The sequence below is a fragment of the Schistocerca cancellata genome, chromosome 5 (genome assembly GCF_023864275.1).
Source record: "Schistocerca cancellata isolate TAMUIC-IGC-003103 chromosome 5, iqSchCanc2.1, whole genome shotgun sequence".
In the NCBI taxonomy this organism is placed as follows: Eukaryota; Metazoa; Arthropoda; class Insecta; order Orthoptera; family Acrididae; genus Schistocerca; species Schistocerca cancellata.
The window spans coordinates 48806158-48832923 of record NC_064630.1 but is presented as its reverse complement, the minus strand read 5'-3'; the positions used below and the strand labels follow the sequence as shown (position 1 = coordinate 48832923).

Genomic DNA, 26766 nt, shown 5'->3' with positions numbered 1-26766 from the left:
ATTCTCAGAATGTACCCCCTCTTAACTTTAAAAGAATGTGTTTAAGTGATGTATAAGGTCTACAACTTTGCTTCTGCCATTTTGCAATAGAAGGCAGTAGCAGCAAGTGGGGTTCAGGCAGTTGGTCATAGGTGTAATACAATAAGCTTAGGCATCTGTAAACATAATGCCATAAAAATATTAGTCAATTTGTGATTGCATCATAAGGTTATTCTCGATTAAGTACATCAACTTACGTGCCCATTTCTTGCCATTTGCGGGAAGTTTTAATTTTCTGCTTTAACATGAAATCTGTGGCTGTGGCTCTAAAAATAGTGAGGGAACTATTAGTGAAAGAATGTGCAGAGAATGTTTTCACTGCCTTAAGAATGGTGATTTTGATGTTGAAGACCGGTAAGGTGGGGGAAGACATAATGTTTCATAACCACTGAAACAGACTAAGACAGTCACAGGACATCATTATTGAAAGCAATTGATGCATTTGAGCCCAGCACTCAAACACAAACGACCACAATACAGTGATTGACATGTAAAGGTAATTTTGCAGCAGGTCAATGCTTGACCCCATGTCGTAAAACCCCTCAAAATATACATGGAAATGTTGAAATGAGAAGTCCTATTCCTCCTGCCACATTCTCCATACGTTGCTCTCTCTGACTACCACCTTTTTCGATCAGTGGCTTACAGTCTGGCTGACCAGCACTTCCGATCATATGAACAAATGCAAAATTGAATCGATTCATGGATCCCCACAGAAGACGCCCAGTTCTTCCGCCACGGGATTTGTATGCTATCTGAAAGATGTGATAATGTAGTGGCTAGTGATGGGCAATAGTATGAATCATAATTTTTTTGTAAGTTTTTCACAATAAAGCTCCAAACTTCGAGGAAAAACAGCGGAGAGAGAGAGATAGATAGATAGAGAATGATCTGTCTTCCATATCGTTCATCCAATTCATCTCAGCACAGCACATGTCCTCCCCCTGAGCTAAGTTGATCTGGGTGGGTACCCCTACATATTCAGTGGTTGTGACTTATTGCACTGATTGTTCAGGTCTAAAGTAATCAAAATGTATATTGTCTTTTTTATTGCTTACAAGCATAAAATTTATTAGAGCACTAATGGACAACTGTTCTTGCTAACGGACAACTGTTCTGAAGCATTAGATGACCCACCCTCTGCTTGTCACCTGTGGAGAACGATATGAGACAACAACAGTAGATTTGTTTAATCAATTTCTTTATTCTAGCCCTCAGCTGTAGTGCATCAGGAACAGCTTTGTGAGAGCGTCCAGTTTCCCCTCAAGTGAAACAACAGACATCCAGCATTGTTGACAGTGCAAAGAGCAGGACATCACTTGAATACCACTGTCAGAGAAGTCTCCAGCTATGACCATGATGACAGTGTGGCAACACAGCTGGCGATACCGCAGAGGTGACTGTGACATTCCTCCAGTGAGTGAGCAGCTCTCTGGTCTGGAGGCAGCCACTCTTGTCTCAGGGCAGACTGCTCTGCCCCGTGGTTTAACACCCCATACTGCATTCCGAGATGTCGCTCCAGGTGTCATATGCTCATTGTGTAGGCTGTGATACTGAGACAAGAATATTTTAGCACACGAATGGCTGATTTCTTATACGCTCCATACTATGTTTGTTTAGGGCTTAAGGCACATACTGTAAACACTTTCATGGAAGGAAGTGAGGAAAGGCTTCCATCGTTCTGCTAGCATATTGCAGCATCAGCTGTTATCACACTGCACCCAGCTGGCTCTGATTCAGATTGCCTGTCAGCTGTGTTTTCACAACACATAACACTCTTGACTGCCTGTGGCTGGTTCTGTTGCAACTCACTTCCACTTCGGTGTACATTCTGACCGAACATGGTTGTCGATATGCTATATTTCCCTCCTTTTTACCGAGACCCAGCACCTTTAGTCGACCAAACTAGATTATCCTTCACACTAGATTCCTAGTGACTGGCACTTCTGGCCCTGTTTCACCTCACAGGAATTATTCTAACAATCAGTTTCCTCAACCGTATCACTTAGTCTTACACATTCTTTTATGGCCCTTTGCTCTGCTACTCAACTCAGACACAATGAAACTTACTTCGCTGCTAGGCTTGTTGTGTAATAATTTCTAATTCTCTGTTCCAAACTTACAAGTTAAAATAAATCAATTATCTTTAACACTGTAAATAGTCTTCACGGGTGTGCCGCCGGATGACGTTGTGCAAATCCCACACCCGTGAAGACTATTTACAACATATCTGCCAGGAAAGCCTGAAGAGTCACATCTTTAACACTACCCCCTTCTGTGTTCATCATCCTTCTACTGCTTTCATGGTCGACATATCGAATCCACTGGAATCCAAATTATGGCAGGGTTTGGACTCAGTCTTCTGTTTCATCTTCTACATACCAAAACAAGGACTATGCTCACCAGAACAAATGTCAGTGTGGTGGCTGGTATGACAATAGTCAATGTTGTCTCATTCAGTACTGATTTTCCTGATATAAATTTACATGCTGCAATAAGGCTTCCAGGGAGATGTGTCCATCCTCCGGGTTCAGAAACATATTTATAGACTACATTAATTCTGGCCCTAGAGTTTGATTTAAGCTGGTGAGATCTGTGGCATGTAGCACTTCCATTTGCTCCTCTGGTCAATACAAATGAGGCTTCGAAATATTCATGTGAGTTATCCCTGAATTTGTGGAGGACTGATGAAAAGTAGGCCCCATTATCTCACACGCTGTTCCATTTAATAACAAACCACTCCCATTTAATTCTGGCCTCTTTGCTGATGTGAGCTTCCCCTGCTTGGGACAACTAGCCACTACCACCATCTTGTCAAAGGTAGAGTACAACCAATATGCCTCCAGCTTGATCACTTCTTTATTGCATTCACTTACCTCCATTTGCCCCATTAGCAATTTCATTGTGCAGGAACCTCACTCATCCCTCTTTTTTTACCATATTTGAACAGACTGTGATTTCCCCTTGGTGGCATTTTTGTAACTTTGCTTCCTCCATTTCTATATATCTTTCCTTAACTTTTGCAGTTAATAATAGTCGTCGTTTTTACCCATACAAATTTATTCAGTATCCCACACTTCACAGGATATGCATGAACTATGTGGCACTTTTAACATCTTTGTTTTCCTGCTGCTGGTACAGAAACAGAAATGTAAACTTTCACTTCATCAGTTCTCACTAACACTATGGCTATCTTGAAATTAAAAGATAAGTTTTTGGGCCTTGGTTCTAATACCAACCACCACACTGTTGGTCATTCCTTCTGCACTTTCCTTAGACCCTTTAAATACAGCACTGGCAACAAGTTTACCCCCAGCTGACCTCTTACAGCCTGCTGCATAGCCTTCTGTAGTTCTGTTTCTTCTCCCTTTGCTTCCCAAACACTATCTTCCATGGACTGGAACTATTTTGTTATTACTACCTCCCTATCTAAGACTCCTATTTTTGTTCTTAGTTCCCCAATGTTCTGATTAACTGCCCCTTCTGTAGCTTTGGCATACCAAATTACTTCTCCAGTCAAATTTTGTAGTAGTCGTGGGTTATTCATACGTCCTTCTCTAAACTTGCAAGCTGCATATTGTACCAATAATTAACAACTTTTTTCCCTTTTGCCCATTGCTTAACCTCTTCTATGATGTCATTCACCCTTCAAATGTCTTCCTCATCAGCAGGGCTAAATATTGTTTTCATAAGCCAATTTCCTGCGGCGATCCAACCCCTCTTTCTTCGCGTATGTGGAATAACACCCAGTACCGGAGTCATTTCACTCCTTAAGTTCTCGTATGCTCCATGTACTCTTTCACATACCCTGGCACTTCTTTTGAGTATCCCGTGCCTTTCCATTTCCTGACGGAATTTTTCGAATGCTTCTTCCCATCTTCTCACCTCGTTATGCATCTCAAGTGCATTGAATATCACCTGTATCGCCCAGCAATGACTGGCGATCACTTTGTCTTCCTGCTTGACGAATAGCACTCCCCCTTCCAGGTGCTGGTTCCATAATGCTTCCACCCCTAAGAAGATTAGTCTCACTACCAACAGCATCACCTTGCCTTCTCTTCAACAATACCTATTACTTTCCTCCCCCTTAAATTCCCTGCTGTTCTGCAGCTCATTATGCTAATTATACTAAAGCTATACCTAATCTAAAAGAAAATATTAAATGATTACCTCTTAGGTCTTAATCCATACTGGTTCCTTGTTACTGTTTCATTCACAACCTCTTGTTTATCTTTCAAAACTTTTCTCTTCGCTCTCCCTTTCTAGTCCACATCTTTTATCCCTGGAATAGCTTCCAGACTACCTTGAAAAGGTATCAACTACCCTACATACAAAATTGTAATTCTTGTTGGCAACTGAATATTGATATTTACTGGTGACATAGTCTCTACTACCTGGTATGGTCCCTGATACTTTGCAAAAAACTTAGGCTTTCCCTTTGGCATATGCGAATTTGCAGCATCATCCGTTGCCAACCTTATACTGTGGCATTCTTGCCATATGGCCCACTGCTTCTTCCTGTTTCTCCACAACTAGTGTATTTGCCCTCCATACTCTATTCTAAAGTTTCCTAATCATTTTGGCAAATTCCTTAACAGACTCTTCCGTCTTCCCTTCCCTTGTTTTCAATATGTTGAATGGTGATGGTATTTTACTACCATGTACTACTTCATATGACAATAACTCTGTATTTATAAGCTCTTTTAAGTTACAGGCAGAGATGACAAACTTCAAATAGACATCCCAGTTGGTGTGGTGTGAGACAATGGCAGTATCCAAGCATCTTCCAATTGTCCTATGCACTTTTTCAGTTCTTCAATTGGCTTGTGGATGAATAGGACCCATCTTTAACTTCTTCACATTCAGTAACTTACAAAATTCCTTGAATAGACTTGACCTGAAGTTCGTTCACTGGTCTGTTACTATTGTTTCAGGCATTCCAAACTTCAACTATTCACAAGTGTTTGTGCCACTGTTGCTGCCTGTTGGATTGGCATCACAACCATTTCCACTTATCTTGGAAAATGATCTGTAATTGTGTGTACTTATTCCATGCAGGTGTTTTACTGAATGGAGCCAGAACATCATTCCCCAGAAATTTGAATGGTGCTAATGCTTCACGTACCTTAGCAATGGCACTCTCGTTTGATGCAAATCCACACTCTGGGCATACTCTATGCAATTCCACACATACTGGTTTACATCTGTCTGCCTATTCCTCAATCAATACCTTTCTGCTACTCTTCTGTTAGTAGATCTGCAACCTGTATGACCCACTAATATATGATCATTAGCTGCTCACAGCATTCTATTTCTTATCTTCAATGGGACCACTGCCCACGGTCCCAGCTTGGTTTCTCAGCATAGCAACCCATCTTGCATACAAAGCTGTGGCTGCTTAAAATACTGCTTACATCTGTCACCTGATCTCTGTGCAGTTTGCCATTTCTTATGCTCACTACCCCCAATATGTAATACTGCTACTTTTCTACTTAAGCCATCTGCATACCCATGCTTCTTTCCAGGATTATGTGTGACTTCGAAATAAAATTCTCTTAGTCAACAGACTAGAAGGATTCTCTAACTCCAACATCCATTTTAATACTACATGATCTATTATTATGCTAAGCTTTCTACCATACAGATAACATTTGAAACATCTGATTCCATAAATAAGACTTAATAATGTCTTTCTGTAGAATTTAGTTGCCTTGATGCATAAGCTACTGTATGTTCTAATATTAGAGAACCATACAGCAACCATACAGCAGAGATGCTGAGTTTCAATAGTCACAACATCTACATCTACATCATTACTCTGCAATTCACATTTAAGTGCTTGGCAGAGGGTTCATTGAACCACAATCATACTATCTCTCTACCATTCCACTCCCGAACAGCGTGCGGGAAAAATGAACACCTAAACCTTTCTGTTCGATTCACAAAAAGATTCACACAATTATAGCATTTCTACCTCTTGTGACAACACACAGCCAGGTGCATGATTTGATGCATCACATAATGAAACAAATTCTCTATTAAAATCCAGAAATATCAATATCAGACTCTATGTTAAAGCTGATTTTAGCTCCTGAAAAGCATGCTGACTCCTTTCTGACCACACAAATTTAGTATCCTTTTTTACAATTGCGTAAACCATCTGGCAATACCTGTAAATCCTTTCACAAACCAGTAGCAATAGTTAACAACTACTAAGAACAATTGCAACTCATTTACAGATTCTGGTGCAGAAAATTCAGGTACAGCTCTAATTAACCTTGGGGCTTTCTTAACCCCCTCTTTACTTATGATATGACCTAGGTATGCTACCTCTTCCATCACAAAATTACACTTTTCTGTACTGGATGATAACTTTGTGCTTTTAACCTTAGGAATACTTCCCTTCATCATTGCATATGCCATTCCACATCATTCCCATACATGATTATGTAATAAAGATACAGTATTGCTGTAGTTTTAAACCTCTGAGTACTCTGTTCAACAATCTCTGAAATGTTGCAGGCGCATTTTTAAAATCCAAATGGCATTCTTCTGAATTGGTAGTGCCCCCAGAGTGCTGCAAATGCTGTTTTGTGTAGATCCTTATGTCCAAACTCTATCTGGTGATAACCACTCTTCAAATGCATTGCTGAAAAATGTTTGCATCACCCTAAATGATCTGAGGTTTCTGTGATATTTGGTGAAGGGTAGGTGTTCATTGTGATTTTCACATGTAGATGCCTGTAATCACAACAAAACCTGTATTTTCATTATCCATCAGTTTATTTTTATCCTTTTTTTTTTGGCACAATAACTATTCCTCCCCCCCCCCCTCCACCCCCCTGCCCAATGCATTATTACTTTCTTCAATTATTCCATCTTTCAGCTGTTGATCGAAAAATTCTTCCAAAATCTGCTGCAAGTACCTATTCTGTATGGTTGTGGTAGACTGGCGATCCATTTCCCCATTGGTATGCGGTGCTGTGTAATATATGAGCTGGTAATGGTACTTCTGGAAAAATTAAATCCATAAATACCAAACATCATTTTTCCATCCATTCCCTACTGCTTCTCCCTACATGCTTCACTTTTTCTCATAAAGTAGTTTCAATGGCATCCGGCAATTGTCCGGGTTGACACCCACTGTGTCCTATTCGTTTTCTTTCAGGATATCCATGTTAGTGATTAACAAACCCTATGTTAATCATATGTCCTCTGTGCTAAAATTATCCATAGAAACGTACCTTCGTTTCACCCTTTATTTCTTGTGTGCATACCTCTTTTAATTAAGCAACACACTTGACTTAATACTTCATTCTCTTCTAACGGTTCCACCAAAAACAAAATTACTACCAGTAAGATAGACTCAACACAGACCCAAAGGGATTTGTCAGTACCCTTAGGTACACAATCGTGCGAATCAAATCTTAGTGTGATCATTCTCAGTTTAATCTGTTCATCCTTTGCAATAGACGTTCCTCGTGACATCACTAACTGGCAATGGCTTCACCTAACTGAAACATTTTTCCATCAATTTCCATCAGAAATTGCCAAAGACCAATTATGGCACAAGGCTGATTTAAGAAATGTAATCCTAAAATCATGTCACAGTCCTCACTCATGTAGCACAAACTCTACACATTGTTTAAATTGAACTGGATCCAGGTAATAGTCTATGTCCGCCAATCATAATGGTGTAAAATTTTTATCTGACCCTCTACACTACCTGTACCGTGGTTGGTCCCATTGCTTACATTTCATCGGATCACTACTGGTGACCAACACATGTACCCCTCTGTCAAATAAAACCCTGCAAGCCTCTGTTCCTACTATTCCCCTTATTGCACAATCCGCCTCTGCATATGAAGAATGACTGTAGGTAGACCAGGGGTTCCCACTGGCACTTAACACATTATTCTTCCCCAGTCCTCCGCTTCTAAAACTATTACTTCCTCTCACTTTATTCACACCACCTGAAGCTGGTGACACTGCCTCCTTACATGCCTCATTTGTTCACATCTGAAACATTTTATACTAGCTGCAAACACTGTCCGTTTACCCTGTATTCCAGTTGACAAATCAATCTCCTCGCACTCTATAGCTAACTGCACTAATGTGCACAAATCTGTCAGATCCCCTGTCTGTAAACATCTTGATGTTTCCACATGCAACTCTCTTAAAAAACATCAAGGACCCTGTGCTCATCTTCTGTAAAATAACTTCATTGCCTACAGCATCCTATCTTAATTCATAGGTACATCCATTAATTTTCCTTACCCTACCCACAAACTGTTCCACAGTTTCCATGTTTCTCTTAGTTACCACTGCTAATTGTTCGCTATAGTATCTGGCACCATTTTATTTCATGTACCTCTGAATTAACCCTTTAAATTCTTCAAATGCTGTGGTTCCCTTAAGAGCTTCTGTATACTGTATGTAAGTTTTAGCTTCAACTGTTAGTCTCAATTTTGCAACACACAATAATTTCTTATCAGACCAACCTTCCATCTCAGCCTGGTTTCCCAGAGTTTTCCCCAGGTTGTATACACCCTGTAATAGTTTTAGTGTCATGGCTTGTCGTTATGTGCAAGGACTGGTATGGTGACATAGGGTTGAAAAACAAGCATCAGTGTGTATTACAATTGCAGTCAACATAGGTCTGGACAAGGTGAGCAGGGCTTCACCTGTAAAGCTGTTTTACCAAACAACAGCAACAGTGCTGAAGTTCTTCACAAGTAGCAATGTGTTAATGGAATGCACAGAGGTCCTCTTTCCATACCAGGGTTGAAGAACATGATTCAGAAGTGGTGATTTGGGTTTTCCTCCAGGAGAGGTCAACTCCGAATTGTGCCACAAGCTGTTGCCATGGCTGGGAATGCTGGACACAATGTGCAGTCTTCAAGCAGTGCACAAGCTGTGTTGTGACAGCTGAACATTCCATAGCCCACCATTCTGAAAGTGCTGCAAACAATTGTGAAATGGTGTCTCTAATGCTGTGCCGGCTGTTGTGGATGCAGATAGTCATCACATTGAACAATGATTGTAACCTGGAATGTAGGCATGGTACACAATTAACAAATGTTACCCTCTCACATTAAATTAAAATGTGTTCCTTTCAATGGTGTATTCGTTATCTCTCTTCTGCATGTCCTTAGAAGTGTCTCAAGTTTCACTGCCCTACAATCACTCTCAAGTACTGAAAGTTCAATTATAATCACCTTGTACACCTACATCCATACTCTGCATGACAGAGGGTACTTCCCATTGTACCATTTAGGCTGATTTCTTCCAGTTATTCAGATTTGGGATACAGGAAGAATGACTGTTTAAATGCCTCTGTGCCGCTATAATTAATCTGATCTTGTATTCATCATCCATTTGGGAGCGATACGTAGAGGGTTGTATGAAACGTTTAAGTAGATTTTCTCATGATAATTTGCACCTGTCTTCAAATGTCTGCCAGTTCAGTTTCTTCACTGTATTGGTACACTGCCCACATGTCCAAAAAGCCTATGAAATGATTTGTGCTCTCCTTCTGTGTATATGTTCAGTATCCCCTGTCAGCCCTATCTCAAATAGGTCCAACACAATTCAGTAATATTCTAAGGTTGCACAAATGTTTTGAAAACAATCTGCTTTGTAGAATGATTCCATTTTCTAGTAGTCTACCAATGAACTGAAGTCTGCTGCCTGCTTTCCCAATGACTGAGCATATGCGATCATTCCATTTCATATCCATACAAATTGTTACACTCAGGTGTTTGTAAGAGTTGTCCAATTTTAACTGTGCATCACTGATGTTGTAGTGATAAGATACTACACTTCCTTTTTTCATTTTGTGAAGTGCATAATTTTTTGTTTTCGAACATTTAAAGCAAGTTGCCCATCTCAGCAATACTTCAAAATCTTATCAAGATCCAACTTAATATTTTTGTAGCTCCTTTAGACGGTATTTCATTACAGACAACTGCATTTTCTGCAAAAATTCTGAGACTACTATTAACATTGTTTCCAACATCATTAATATACAACATGAACAGTGAGAGTTCCAACACACTTCACTGGGAGCACACATGAAGTGACTTCTACATCTGTCAATGACACTCCATCCAAGATAACATGCTGTGTCCTCTGTACCAAGAAATTTGCAATCCAGTCAGATACCTTACTTGATACCTCACATCACGGTACTCTCATTAAAAAGAATAGAGGTCAAAACAAGTCAATTGTTTTCCAAAATTAAAAAGAATGCATCTCTGATTACCTAGACCCTTGGGTTTCAAGATGTCATGTGATAAAATGACAGTGTGGGTTTCACATGGATTTACATAACTGATGTTTTTGGAATTCATACTAGTTTGCATGGAGGGAGTTCATTCTGTTTGAGATAACATGTGCTAAAAGGGCGGTATGGGTTTTACGTGGTTTTACGTAACTGATGTTTTTGGAATCCATACTGGTTTTTATGGAGGGAGTTCATTCTGTTTGAGATAACTTATTGCCTTTGAACTCAGAATATTTTCTAAGATTCTACAACAAATGGATGTGGAGGATATTTGACATTAGTTTTGTCGATCACTTCTGCTGAACTTCTTGCAGATGGGGGCAAGCTGCGCTTTCTTCCAAACATGAGGCATGGTATTGTGTTCAAGGGATGTACAGTATATTATTACTCAAAAAGGAGCTAAGTCAGATGCAAATTTGATATAAAATCTGACAGAGATTTCATCATACCTTGGAGATTTGTCCAGTTTCAGTGATTTCAGCTGTTTCTTGACATTACTGGACACTAATATTTATGTTACTCATCTCTGTGGTTGTGTAAGCATTAAATCAGGGTAATACTCCTGCGTTTTCCTTTGTGAAGGTACATTTGAAAAAGCGTACAGGATTTCTGCTTTTGGTTTGCAACTCTCAATTTAGTTCCTGTCTTATGTGTGACAATCTGGACACTACCTTTGGTGTTACCAACAGCCTTTGAATATGACTGGAATTTATTTGGGTTTTGTGAGAAATCCTTTGAGAATATTCTGCTACAGCACTCATTGAAGGTTTGACACGTGGTTCTCTTGACAGCCAGATGTGTTTAATTCAGCATCTCTGTATCTCTAATCTTATACTTAAACCTTCTTCTTGTTTTAGCTTAGTTACCCTTTTTACTTTGCACTTCAAAATATGGTTGAAAGTCATGGCCACACTATGACACAGAGTATTCCAACAGGCAAGGCATTTCATCACTAACCCACTAACATATGAAATAAATAATTACAGTCCACGTTTCTTATGAGACGATAAGTGTAAGATGTAGTTTTGCCAACTCTATCGTAATCATAAAATTGCACTTCTGTTTAACAAGTGGCAATGACAACCACACATGAACATTGTCTGTAAAATTTGAGAATGATGTAAATATTAGCTCCAGGTTCCAAAAATACAACAAAATTAGCTATTAGTCAATGAAATAACATCACTATCAACTTCTATGTTCTTTGTGGTTTTTTATGTGTTACATTCTATGGTGACCAATGGTCTTGAGGAATCTCAACATAGATAAGAAATAAATAGAAACTGAAAAAGTAGAAATGGCAGAATGTTACTTTAAAATACATTTCATCAGTCTCTAAAGCTTCACAGTAAAATATATCTGTTCACAATAAAACAACTTGTGCTTTGAGCATGGGAAATGTTCAGTAAACTTAAAAACATATTGGTCTATTTGATCAGTGACTATGGAATATATCACAATTACAATAAAAGATTAAACAGTGTAACAATGTGTTGGCATTACTTATGAATGAAATTCATGCTAATTACATTTTCATGTCATTTTTTTCAGTCATACTACAATTCTACTTCAGCTGAAGACTGATCTCACATACTTACCTGGGGATCATGTTGCTGTTTTCCCATGCAACAGGCCTGCAGTTGTCAATGGGATTCTGGAACGTATACATTTTCAGCATGACCCTGATCAACCTGTTGAGCTTCAAATGCTGAATGAAGCATATACATCCAATGGTAACAAATGGTTCATTTTGCTTCCACAATAATTAAATTTTTAGATATTTCAGTTTTCTTATCTTTTCCCTGCAAACATTAACACAATATCAGTCAACAATTATCTGGCACCTGTGCCAAATGATTTTATGTGACAGTATTTCACAGATGATGAACATAAAAAAGAATGTCAAGTCATATACAAAGTACAGTATCATTTCCTCTCATAATGGTGTGTAAGAACTTCAATCCTCAATTTGGGGAGAAATCTACAAAAAAGAAACTGAAATGGTTTCATTAAACTGTCCCTTCAATTTTGCAGTGAACTTATCTACAAGAATATTGAGAAGAGGCAGCACATTTATAATTAATGTATAGATTACACTGTGAAATGCGTTACTAACAAGTAATAGTATAATACTCCATTTATATCAGCACTGGCAGATATTAAGGTCAAAGAAACAAGATACGCAAGTATTTGGTCACCAATCCACTTCCACAGGAAATAAGTCATGAAAAATCATCTATGGCAGAGGTGAATAGTGCACAGTTAAATTACATTACATGAATCACATTCAACGGGTACTGAAGAGAAGGGTTCCTGGAATGTGGATAGAAGTAAAGGAAGTACATTTTATTTAAGTGCAACAAAATTTAACTTTGTGAAAGACTGTACTACTGCAGAAAATCATTTATTACACTGTAACATAACACACAACTTTGAAGAATCTCTATGAGAGTGCTCTTCAGTGGAGTAGAAAGAGTTGCCCAAGAAAAAGATTCTGAATTCAGTTTTAAGTTTTGTCACATTATCCACTTGAGATTTAATATTCTGCAGCAGGTTGTTGAATTAGATGTGACTCCTGCTGTAATGTGAAACCGGTTTAATCTTTTCATAAGTTATTTTAGGCCAAAGTATTACATTTATGATATGCACCATTTTCATTTACATCTGCATTCACATTTTACAAATAGTGCAAAGTGCGTGGCACAGTGTACTACCCATTATACCACATATTAGGTTTCTTTGTGCTCTGTTGATGCACAGAGTATGGAAAAGAATGACTGCTTAAATGTCTTCGTGCTTGTTGAAATTAGTCTAAACTCATCTTTGTGGAACCTATGAGACTGAAATGTTGTATATTTATAGATTTGTCACTTGATACTTGTTCTCTAACTTTGCGAGTATAATCAGACTTCTGCAGGATAACTGGCATCTACCTTCAAGCACCTGCCAATTTAAGTTTTTCATCACTTGCATGAAACTGCCCAAAGAGTCAAACAAACATGTGGCACTTGGTCTGCCCCTCTTTGAGTATGTTTAATATCCCCTGTTGGACCTATCTGACTGGGTCACCTTCATGTGAACAATACTCAAAGATGAGTTGCAGGACTGTCTTGTAAGTAATCCCACTTGCTCACCGATTGTATTTTCCTTATGAACTAAAGCTTGCCACTTGCTTTATTAATGACTGAGCCTATGTGACCACTCCATTTCATATTCTCATAAATTGTCACACCCAGGTATTTGTGTGAGTTCACTTGTGACTTACTGATATTGTAATCATAGGATATTACATTTTGCTTTTTGTGAACTGCACAATTTTAGGTTACTGGAAATTGAAAGCAAGTTTCTAATCTACACCACTTTGAAATCTTGTCAAGATCTGACTAAATATTCATACAGCTTTTTTTCACATAGTACTTAACTACAGATAACCGGTCATCTACAAAAATCTTCCTGGTAATTAACATAACATGAACAATACGGATCCAAACACACATCCATGGGCACACCTAACATTACAACTATGGGGTGTTCAAAAAGTCTCACAGCAGTGCCATATGATTGTTAGCCATGCGTGCTCTATGATTGTTCGCCTGCCTGGGTTTTTCAACGAAACAATAACTGCACAATGATACTGTAGTGATATTCTGTACCCATTCATGGGAGAACTTGGGTTAAGTGAAATACTGAACGATTATTTTCAGCAAGATGGTGCAACAGCACATACAGCTCACGTTTCAATGTCACTGCTTGCTGATGTTTTTCGTGATCGCATAATTTGACAGGAACTTTGGCCTCCATGATCGCCTGACCTAACACCACCTGACTTTTTCTTCTGGGGTGCAGTGAAAGCAACTGTCGATAAAAATCATCCAAAATGCATTGATGAATCGAAAACTACTATATCCACTTTCACTGCTTCTGTTACAGAAGAAATGTTACAGCTTGTGTTTGAAAACATGATTAGATGAATTGAATTGTGTATTCAACAACAGGGGGAACACTTTCAACATTTAATGTGAAAATTTGTGAGTAAAAATGAATATTCAATAAATTAATAACTTGTTCAAAAATGGTTCAAATGGCCCTGAGCACTAGAAAGAAATATTTGTAATGCCAACAGACATTAATGAATATATGTATTGTAAAGCAGTCGTCAAAATAAAAAATGGAACTGATAAATTTATAAATTTAATGTATTCAACTGAAAATGGTGCTAGCTACAGCACAGTTGTCTAAACACTAAGTTGAAATAATAAATTTTAAGCATTCAACTAATAATTATATTACAGATTGTGACACAATAGAGTGTCACCAGCAGCATTTTATTATAAACCATGCGAGATATGTCACTAGGGTGGCTAAAATAATAAACTGAAACAACAGGGGATACCAACTCTCACAGTAAAATCCAAACACTGTTGGATATAGTTTTTTCAACATTAGAGTGCAAAAGAAAAAGTCAGTTGTCAAATAACTAGTACAGGAAAATATAAATTTGATTGCAGTTCAGAAATATGCAATATCTTCAGTGATTACAAATAGGAAATTATAAGAAAATAAAATCAAAATTTCCATTAAATGAGCAATTCCTCGTTATCAGCAACCAACTGACTTTGGTATGTTTGAAACTTAAGGCTTTTGGTAGTGAATACACTATTGTTAGCATAATTTCAGCATATCTGCATGTCATCTAATAATATTCGTACTTACGCTTATTGTCCATTACAAAATATTCATGATATTTGATCCACAGACGATGAAGAGATTGAAGAAATGTATAATGAGATAAAGGAAATTATTCAGAAAGTGAAGGGAGACCAAAATTTAATAGTCATGGGGGACTGGAATTCAATAGTAGGAAAAGGAAGAGAAGGAAAAGCAGTAGGTGTACATGGAATGGGGGAAAGGAATGAAAGAGGAAGCTGCCTGGTAGAATTTTGCACACAGCGTAGCTTAATCATAGCTAACACTTGGTTTATGAATCATGAAAGAAGGTTGAATATGTGGAAGAAGCCTGGAGACACTGAAAGGTTTCAGATAGATTATATAATGTTAAGACAGAGATTTAGGAACCTCGTTTTAAACCGTAAGACATTTTCAGGGGCAGATGTGGATTCTGACCACAATCTATTGGGTATGAACTTCAGTTTAAAACTGAAGAAATGGCAAAAAGGTGGGAATTTAAGGAGATGGGACCTGGATAAACTGAAAGAACTAGAAGTTGTAGTGAGTTTCAGAGAGAGCATTAGGGAACGATTGACAGGAACAAGGGAAAGAAATACAGTAGAAGAAGATTTGGTAGCTTTGAGTCATGGAATATTGAAGGCAGCAGAGGATCAAGTAGGAAAAAAGACGAGGGCTAGTAGAAATCCTTGGGTAACAGAAGAGATATTGAATTTAAATGAGGAAAGGAGAAAACATCAAAATGCAGTAAATGAAGTAGGCAAAAAGGATTACAAACGTCTCAAAAATGAGATCAACAACAAGTGCAAAATGGCTAAGCAGGGATGGTTAGAGAACAAATGTAAGGATGTAGAGGCATATATCACTAGGGATAAGATCCACAGGAAAATTAAAGAGACTTTTGGAGAAAAGAGAATCACTTGTATAAATATCAAGAGCTCAGATGGAAAACCAGTTCTAAGCAAAGAAGGGGAAGTAGAAAGGCGGAAGGAATATATAGAGGGTCTATACAAGGCTGATGTACTTGAGGGTAATATTATGGAAATGGAAATGGAAGAGGGCATAGGTGAAGATGAAATGGGAGATATGATACTGTTTGAAGACTTTGGCAGAGCACTGGAAGACCTAAGTCAAAACAAGGCCCTGAGAGTAGACAACATTCCAATTAGAACTACTGATAGCCTTGGGAGAGCCAGCCCTGACAAAACTCTACCATCTGGTGAGCAAGATGTATGAAACAGGCAAAATACCCTCAGACTTCAAGAAGAATATAATGATTCCAAACCCAAAGAAACCAGGTGTTGACAGGTGTGAAAATTACCAAACTATCAGTTTAATAAGTCATGGCTGCAAAATACTGACACAGATGAATGGAAGAACTGTTAGAGGCCGACCTTGGGGAGGATCAATTTGGATTCTGTATAACTGTTGGAACACGTGAGACAAAGGAAAGGCAAACCTATGTTTCTAGCAATTGTAGACTTGGAGAAAGCTTTTGTCAGTGTTGACTGGAACACTCTCATTCAAATTCTGAAGGTGGCAGGGGTAAAATACAGGGAACAAAAGGCTATTTACAATTTTTACAGAAGCCAGATGGCAGTTATTAGAGTCTAGGGGCATGAAAGGGAAGCCGTGGTTGGGAAAGAAGTGGGACAGGGTCATAGCCTATCCACAATGTTATTCAATCCATACATTGAGCAAGCAGTAAAGGAAACAAAAGAAAAATTTGTAGTAGGAATTAAAATCCATCGAGAAGAAATAAAAACCTTGAGGTTTGCTGATGACATTGTAATTCTGTCAGAGATGGCAAAGGACCTGGAAGAGCACTCGAACAGAATGGACAGTGTCTTGAAAGGAGGGTATAAGATGAACACCAACAAAAGCATATGAGGATAATGGAATGTAGTCTAATTAAATCAGGTGATGCTGAGGGAATTAGATGATGAAATGACACACTTAAAGTAGTAGATGGGTTTTGCTATTTGGGGAGCAAATAACTGATGATGGTCGAAGTAGGGAGGATATAATATGTAGACTGGCACTCAAGAAGAGAAATTTGTTAACATTGAGTATAGATTTAAGTGTCAGGAAGTCTTTACTCCAAGTATTTGTATGGAGTGAAGCCATGTGTGGATGTGAAGCATGGACAATAAATAGTTTAGACAAAAAGAGAATAGAAGTTTTCGAAATGTGGTGCTACAGAAGAATGCTGAAGTTTAGATGGGTAGATCACATAACTAATGAGGAGGTATTGAATAGAACTGGGGGAATTTGTGGTACAACATGACTAGAAGAAGGGATCGGTTGGTGGAGCATGTTCTGAAGCATGAAGGGATCACCAAGTTATTATTGGAGGGCAGCATGGTGGATAAAAATTGTAGAGGGAGACAAAGAGATGAATACACTAAGCATATTCAGAAGGAAGTAGGGTGCAGTAATTACTTGGATATGAAGAAGCTTGCACAGGATAGAGTAGCATGGAGAGCTGCATCAAACCAGTCTCTGGGCTGAAAACAACAACAACAACAACAACAACAACAACAACCACAACAACAACAACATATGATTTCCATATGTTGCCATACCTATCACTATTGTTATCAGGAAATGGAATTTGTCACTGATTTTGTTTTTGATTTGTAATGATTAGTAGTGTGGTTAGAAACGATCTCTACATTATAAAGCTCTCTTTCTAAAACAAGGAACTTTAAGAGGTGACTTGCAAGGTACTCTTTTACTTCGATATACTGATGTCCCCGCCTGATGACTGCCAACAACCCAGACAACCAAATAAATAAAAATTGATAAATAAAGACTTTAGCACCAGAATATGAAACCCCATACTGAAGCCTAGATAGAGGTGCATAGTCTATAAGAAAATTCTTTTTATTTCTAGTATTGTGGTTGTGAATTGCACAGTCCACACTAAATCAGAAATACAATTTGGTAATAAATGTGATTCTGTCATGTAAGATGTATTATTGCACACTAGTAGAATGAATTCCGCTTTACCTCCGAATAATATGCTATAGGAAAGTACTGAGTTATATTTGTGAGATACACTGTCAATCCCCTTGGCAGGTCACCATGACTAGAGGCATTTCTAAGTAGACAGAACTGAAACTATTGGTTAACTTACTCATGTGTTGGTGCCACATCACTTTACTGTTCACCTGTATGCCTAGGACCCTGATTCATTGTATGTCTTGTACATGTAAAGTAATTTTTTCCTTTGTTGGGGGTCATGTAACATGAATCATTATAAGATTAAAAGGTCAGTTGTTTGCTACAAATAAGTTGTAAGGCAGTTCTGTTATTCTGCCGGTGTATCTGGTATGAATGTATTTCAGACCTTTATCAGTATTCTTATTCAGTCTAAATTTAACTAAGTAAAATTAGCAGGGAAGTCAATACTTAGGAGGAAAACAGATGCTGCTTCTTCTTAGCAATATAAAATGTCTACCATTTATCTCTCACTGTTAGCTAAATATCTACAGAGGAAATTACCATGTATCACAGGACAAGAGACACCTCTAACAACAGAGATCTTGTTTACAATGACTGTTGCTCCTTAACAAATGGATAAAGGAAATCTTCAGCCCTTGATGCTAGGTGGTCATGTTGTTTGTTGTAGACATGACTAATATGGTTTTAGATTAGATTAGATTTACTTTCATTCCAATTGATCCATAGTGAGGAGGTCCTACAGGATGTAGAACATGTCAGAAAAACAATAATACGTGACAAATATTTACAACTAAAACCAATAAGCTAATGTACCTTCCACAGGTTACAAGTGGAATGATCATCTTTTTTTCTGCATTAATACACTGAATTTAAAATTTATTTTTTTTTTTTAATTTATAAGGTAATGTAATAAGTAAAGGTGTTTTGCTATTTGGGGAGCAAAATAACTGATGATCCTCAAAGTAGAGAGGATATAAAATGTAGACAGCCAATGGCAAGGAAAGCGTTTCTGAAGAAGATAAATTTGTTAACATCGAGTATAGATTTAAGTGCTAGGAAGCCGTTTCTGAAAGTATTCAACAACAACAACAACAACAAGAAGGTAATGAACATATAATAGAACTACTACAACACTTGTTTACAATGAACACATTACTGCACTGAAATGGTGCAGACATTAGATTGTACTACATACTAACACACACACACACACACACACACACACACACACACAAACAAATCCCTTTTGCTTCTCTTAAACTGAATTTCATTGGTTGCTAAGCTTTTTATGACTACTGGCAAGCTATTGAAAATGTGTGGCCCTGAATAATGCACACCTTTTTGTACAAGAGTAAGTTGACTTTAAAGCCTTGTGAAGATTATTCTTATTTCTAGCACTGATTCCATGAACTGAGCTGTTGGTTTGAAAAAGTGATATATTTTTAAAGAGAAATTTCATTAAGGAATAAATATATTGGGAAGCAGTAGTTGGTATCCCTGGTTTCCTAAACAGGCCTCTGCGGAATGTTCTAGAGTTCACACTACATATAATTCTCATTGAACATTTTTGTGCCTGGAAAACTTTAGCTTGGTTTGATGAATTACCCCAAAAAATAATTCCATATGATATTATGGATTGAAAGTAAGTGTAGTATGACAGCTTTTCCATTTTTATATCCCCTACGTCTGACAGAATTCACATTGCTAGGAGAGATTTGTTTAGCAGTTCTGAGGTGTGCTCCTCCCAGTTGAATTTATTTTCAAGCTGCAATCCCAGGAATTTAGCACTGTCTACTTCTTATGTCTGTTTGTTATCTTATGTTAGGCATATACTTGTGGGACACCCCTTACAAGTTTTGAACTGCATGTAGCAGCATGTTTTTTCAAAGTTTAGTGACAAAGAATTGGCTAGGAACCAGTGATTAATGTCCACAAATATTTTATTAGCAGATCTTTTTAAGACTACACTTCATTTGCTATTTATTGCAATGTTTCTATCATCAGCAAACAAAACAAACTGATGAAAGGTCATTGATATACAAAAGAAAAAGTAAGGACCCTGAGATGGAACCTTGTGGGACCCCTCATGTAATTAGTTCGCAGTTAGATGATGCCTGATAGCTTAATACATGTCTCTTTCCTAATAACACACTTTGTTTCCTGGCAGAGATATAAGATTTGAAGCATTTTGTAGCATTTCCTGTTACACAATAATATTCTAATTTACTTAAAAGGATATTGCGATTTACACAGTCAGATGCCTTTCATAGATCACAAAATATACCAATTGCCTGCAATTTTTTGTCTAATGAGTTAAATACATTTTCACTGTAAATGTAGATAGACTTCTCAATATCAGAACCCTTTAGAAATCCGAACTGCGACTTTGATAGTATGTTATTTGTGATACGGTGGTTATCAATCCGATTGTACATTACCTTTTCTAAATGTTTTGAGAATGCTGGCAAAAGTGGAATTGGATGAAATTTGATGCTATTTCTTCATCTCCCTTATTAAACAAGCTTAACTTCACCCTATTTCAACAATTCAGAAAATATTCCACTGATAAATGACTGGTTACACAGATAGCTTAATATGTTACTTAACTCAGAATCATATTCTTTAATTAACTTTGTTGATATTTCATCATACCCACTACATGTTTTTGATTTTAAAGATTTTATGATGGACATTACTTCTGTTGGGGTAGTGAGGGTCATATTCATATTATGGAAGTTACTTGAAATGTCTGGTCTGAGGTATCCCATGGCAGTATCTATAGAACCTGACAACCCCATCCTTTCAGTAACAGTTATAAAATGTTTTTTTTTTTAAAGTTCTGCAACACTACACACATCTGTCACCAATGTATCATTTACTCTTAATGCTATTTTCCCCTCTTCATGTCTGGTTCTACCAATCTCCTCGTTCACTATATCCCATACTGTCTTTATTTTGTTATCTGATATGACTATCTTTTCCTTGTAGTATATTTGCTTTCATGTGCATATTACAATCTTCAATCTTCAATATTTTGCAGTATTTCTTGTAATGTGCTATAGCATCAACATCAGAACTGTATTGGATTAACAGATATGGTTTTCTTTTTGTTTTACAAGACACCTCAATTCCATGAGTAATCCATGGCTTCTTTGTAGACTTTGCTCTAATCTTGGTTAGTTTTGGGGGAACACAGTGTTCAAATAAGGAAAGCACTTTATTAGCAAAAGTGTTATACTTCTCATTCATGTCATGAGCACTGTAAACATCACTCCAGTGACTGTCTCTGAGGAGTGGCCTAAAATGATCAATTTTTGGCTTACTGATAACACTCTTCAGTTCAGATTTAACAGATTTTATATCCCGTTCAGTATTAACATTTAACAGAAGGAACTGCATGTCATGGTCTGAGAGGCCATTGACTATTGGTTTTGTAATATAATTTTGTTCATTGGACTTTTCTATAAAGATATTATCAATCGCTATTTGTGAGCAATTGGCTACCCTAGGTGGGATCTTTACAGTGGGAATTAAGTTAAATGATAGTGTTATTAACTCAAATAAGTTCTTATTGGGAGAGTATTTAAGGAAATCTACACTGAAGTCACCAGCAACCACTATTTCTTTGTTTTTGGTTGTTAAATGGGCCAGTACAGCTTCAAGGTGGTTTATGAACAGATTAAAGTTACCTGCAGGTGCTTGATATACACTTATTATTATGAAGGGTTTTTTCTATGAAATTCTACTTCTGTTGCACATGCTTCCATATGCTGTTCTAGGCAAAATTTATTAATGTCTATGTTCTTAAATTTGACAGTTCCTGATGAATGTGGCAAATCCTCCTTTTTCCTTTTCTGCTCTACAAAAGTGAGATGCTAACCTAAATCCTGCAATCCTATACCAGTGGTCACATGATGTTCAGAGAGGCCGATTATGTCAGCTGCATTTGAGGGCTCTAATTCATCTATGCACATAATAAATTCATTAATTTTATTTCTCAGTCCTCGAGTATTTTGAGTCAATAAAGATAGCTGACATTTCACATTGACTGAGTTAAAATTGGGTAGAGTTGAAATGTCTCCTGATTGTTGAAATTTTTTTATCCAACAGCTGTTTATGCTTTTATAATAAGCTAGAATTATGCTTTTTGGTTTCTTTCTCATACTGAAGGTTTGTCTCAATCCTAACCTCTCTTAAAACTTGGTTTCTTTCTGTCCTCCCTACACTAAAAAAGGTTCTTTTCTGAACCCTATAACCACTGGTATTTTATCGCTCATGACAGTGCCCTCCCCCTTTAACTTTCCTGCTATTTTCCCAGCCAGTTTACCCTTCCCTTTCCTGTTGAGGTGAAGGCCTCCTACCTATTGAGAGAATCAACAAGAAACACACCAATGTGTGACCCTGCACCCTACATAAGCAGCTGTTCCAACTCCAAATTAACACTTCTGATGGAAGAGTTCAAATGAGGTTGGTCATGGCACGCAAGAACAGATACAAACTCAACATTAGTATGCTTCAATGCTGATGCAATCTTTGCCAGGTCACATGCTATACTGTACCCAGGATCCCTGTCAATACCATTACCTGGCCCACCCTCTATAACCACAGTGTCTTCCTTAGTGAAATCTTTACAAAATGATCCTAAATTCTCTGTCCCCTGCTCCAGACCAGTACTAGATTTAAAAAAAGTGGTGACCTGGTATCCTTATCCTAGTTCATCCTGCAAAAGTTGGCCAACATCTCTTCCATGGGAGCTAGCTAACAACAACACTTTCTTTCTCTTTACTGATTTCCCAACATTCTTACTTTTCAATTTGCTGCTGAGAGTTTGTTGTGCCCTGTCTACACCTTCAACTGCTTGAGGCTCAGTAGCTTCTAACTGAAGCAACACATCAAATTCATTTTCCACATTCACCACAAAGCTGTCAGACAATGTTCTAGACCTCTTACTCCTGTTGCCTATTACCACTCCTCACCTCACTTTACCCTTCTCCATCCTTAACCTGTCAAGATCTCTCCCCTGGCCTTGTCTAACTGAGTCTGAAGGGCGGTAATTTTCCCCTCCTGTTCTAGTATCTTCCTATCTCTAAAACATATCCTAGAAAGCCACTAATGAGTCTCATTTACTTCCCCTACTCCCATGCCACATAGTCACCCACGTGGAAAAAACTACAGCACCTGTCACACCAAACCCCTGACCTAACAATTCTATGGAAAATCAAGCACTTTTCACTTATGATAAACATAACAGTTTATTAAGAATAAGTCAGTTAAATTACAGATAAACATGAAAATATGATTCAACAAATTTAGCCTATACACAACTGCATGTAAACAAAAACAACAGGGCATTTAATTTACAAGGATTATCCATTAATTTTTATGCATTCAACAGGAGCTTCTTGAAGATCTTTGTATCATAATTTATAGTCATATGAACAACAGGCCAAAGACTAAAAAATTACTGTAGTTTATTGTACTATGGTTATGTGAATCATACTTCAGCAGGAACTGATTTTTATTATTAGTGATAAATAGCCATACTACTAGACGGGTCCAAAACATCCCGCAGTCTTTGGAGATGTACCTGCAAGAAGGTGGTCGTCTACTTTAAACAATATTCACATTGCTCACTTTCCTCAAATAGATACTTTACCTATGTTGTCCCAGAAGACAATTCCATAATAGAATAGAGAGGAAAGTACACAAGTATCTGCATCCTGGTCTTCATTGAATATAATGGGAATACCTGCATGTCAAAAAATGTGAAATGAGCAAAGCCTTGAATTGCTCACTGTTAGTTAATACTTCAACCAATCAGCTGCATATCTGGAATCGAGAATTGTTAGTATGTATCAGGGGAATATCCAGCCAAAAGTGACAGTTTAGTGTTCTGTAGGTCAGCCTTACAGGACAAGTTATGTTTCAGGTCTGCACCTTTTTCTAGGTGTAAAATTTTATGAAACAGCACTCATTGTACATTTCACCATAAAAACACTCTGGAGTTGCCCAATACTAAACCCTAAAAAAGTTCAAACCACAACAACTATATATGACACACAGTCCACTCTAGCAACAGGTGCAAAAATCAAGTGAAATGGTACTAATAATGCTCATGGCAACTCTCAAATGTGACAAGTTACTTTTAATCTCTGCCAGAGCAGACACTGCATAATAAAAATGTTAATTGCCAATGTGTGTACACACATGCACGCACACAGATGCTGCAAGATAAGATGGTAAGGGTGGAAGATTAGGATTTAATGTTGTGTCAATGAAAAAGCCATAGAGGTTGACTAAACAACTTGTTTATCATCTTGTACAAGCAAATATAAAATAACATAACAAGTGCCTAACTTTCATAGTCCAAACAAATCAGATCCACATTTACAGAAAATCACTGCAGCATACAGTGATTATATAGATAGCAAATTAGTGAACTTATGAGGAAGAGATCAGCTGATATTATTCTATTTTTCTGTGACTCAAGTGCCAATGGGATTTTCAACTCTTAAATATCCTTCCTTCTTATCTCATTTTTCTAATATATTTATCTAATACTGCTGTTTCAGTATTTAAGCTCAACACCAATAATGATGCTGTTTTCATTGCAACAACAGACAAAATAAAGAATAACCATCTAAAGTAATTGTTAGTAAAAATATGAACCTGTGGTCAATTATTTTAGGTGCTCTTGAGATGTGGAAACCAGCAAGACATCTCCCACACTGTTCCCTGAGAACTCTTCTCACACGTTTCTTGGATATCACCACACCCCCCACACCAGAGCTGCTGCAGCATTTTGCCAGTATTGCGACTAATGCAGAGGATCAGCAGAACTTGATTCTTCTAGCTAAGGTGACTTATTTTTTACTTTTGGAGACTTTTTTAATTGCTCTTTAAGTTACTCATATGTTTCTAAAATATTGGGCACTGGTATTATATTTAAAATTATTTTAGTGTTCACAGGGAGATAAATGACCATGTGTGTACAAAAGCTTTTCTTCAATCTACCTTCTAAGATAAGTCATAGGGTCAGTATTGCCATGTGTGTACGTACATTTCTCCGGCACCTAAACTGATCTTTTCCAGTGTCAGTTTCTACCTGTTTTTAAATTGTTCTACAAATAATTTGTCAGTATTTTACAAAAGTGATTTATTAAACTGATAAACTCTGCTGTCTTTGGAATTAGGATTATTACATTCTTCTTGAAGTCTGATGGTATTTTGTCAGTCTCATATTTTACAGAACATGAGAGTAGTTTTGTTGTGATTGGCGCTTCCAAGGACCTACATAATTCTGAAAGAATGTCATCAACTCTTGTGGTCTTTTTTGACTTAGGTCTTTCAGTGTTCTTGCAGTATCACATTTCCCAGATCACCTCCATCAACTTCCTCTTCTCTTACTGTAGTATTACCTAAAGTTCATTTCCTTTATACAGCCATTCTACATATTTCTTCCATCTTTCAGCTTTCCATTATTTGCTTAGTACTGGTTTCCCACCTGACAAGGGAAAGTCACAACTTAATGTTGTACAAATTATATTCATACATAGCATAATTAACAGAGCAACAAAGTATGCATACATCAAAAAACTGTAGCTGCCACAGACTATTAGAACAGGAGATATCAGTAGTCAAAGCTACAATGAGAGTATTGTAAATATGAATGATTTATTACACAAATGGATTATTTCAGACACACAGTCAGTAACACTACATTAAACACACTATAACAGAGTTTACTTACTCAACTACAATAGGCAAAAAATATGCAAGTCAGCAATAACACCACGAACAGTGCAGAGACAGTTCTTGCAGTGCGCACATTTGGTGAAAGCAGGTTGGTCACAGCTCTCATGGAAACACTCTTCTGTTATTCATTAATTGAAGTGAGCTCCATGAGTAGCCAAAAGAGTGCAGAATAATATGGTGTATTGGAATCCTGAATAAAACCAACCTGCTTTCAGAAGGAAGTGCTGCATTACTTACTCAATGCCCCTTATATTATTGCATTTTCCTGTCTCTTAGCTATAAAATTATCATGTAGTTCACAGTTTATCATATCCTGCAGAATTTTTGAATTGACAAATGATGTTTTAGGCTGTTTTCAAAGTTTTGTACCTCAGCCTTGCTCTTTATTTCCCTTTTCAGTACCAACACTGTTGCAATTTTCAGTAGTGGTGTCAAATCAACTGCTAAACCAGGAAAACACAGACAGTGAGGATCAACTTTTCCATTTCTTTTCCCTTGGTTGTTTTGCCCATATCTTCTATGTACCAGCCAAATATCCTTCTTGAAACTTTGTTCATTTTTCACAAAATTGCTCGAAGGATAGTTTCAGGCTTATACCAAATGCATACTGTCACTGTATAGCAAGAAGAGTTATCTGCATAGGACACTACTCTCTTGAATTAGCGTACACCACAGCGTCGACAAGTGCAGGGTTTGTCTGATGCCTGATAATTGTCTTATAAGAGTGTGGGGGCAGGCATGTACATATCAGGTACACAATCCCACAGATCCAGCAGGAAGCTGGTCAGTCATGTTTCCAGCCTGTTGAGCTGCAGAACTGGCACAATTGAATCCACCAGGTACAATTTACTCCACCAAAACAATGAAGCTGTGCAGATGTACATGTATTCTGTACCAGTAAGTTATGAAAAACAACACTTTATGAAAGCTTATCATCATTTGCAGTCTTGTTTATATGTCTACTGGACACTCAATGCCTTAACTTCATGGTGAGTTATTACCTCTATTCCTTCCAATAATTACAGTCTACCCGC

General features: G+C 37.5%; 1 protein-coding gene across 1 annotated transcript in view; it reads left to right on the top strand.

Moving 5' to 3' along the window:
* Nucleotides 1-26766, top strand: part of LOC126188360 (nitric oxide synthase, salivary gland-like) — a 162612-nt gene that overhangs the window by 74789 nt on the left and 61057 nt on the right. The window contains exons 18-19 of the mRNA XM_049929959.1: nucleotides 11876-12057; nucleotides 24666-24835. Coding sequence (XP_049785916.1) covers nucleotides 11876-12057; nucleotides 24666-24835 — 352 coding nt within the window. The remainder of the gene's footprint in view (nucleotides 1-11875; nucleotides 12058-24665; nucleotides 24836-26766) is intronic.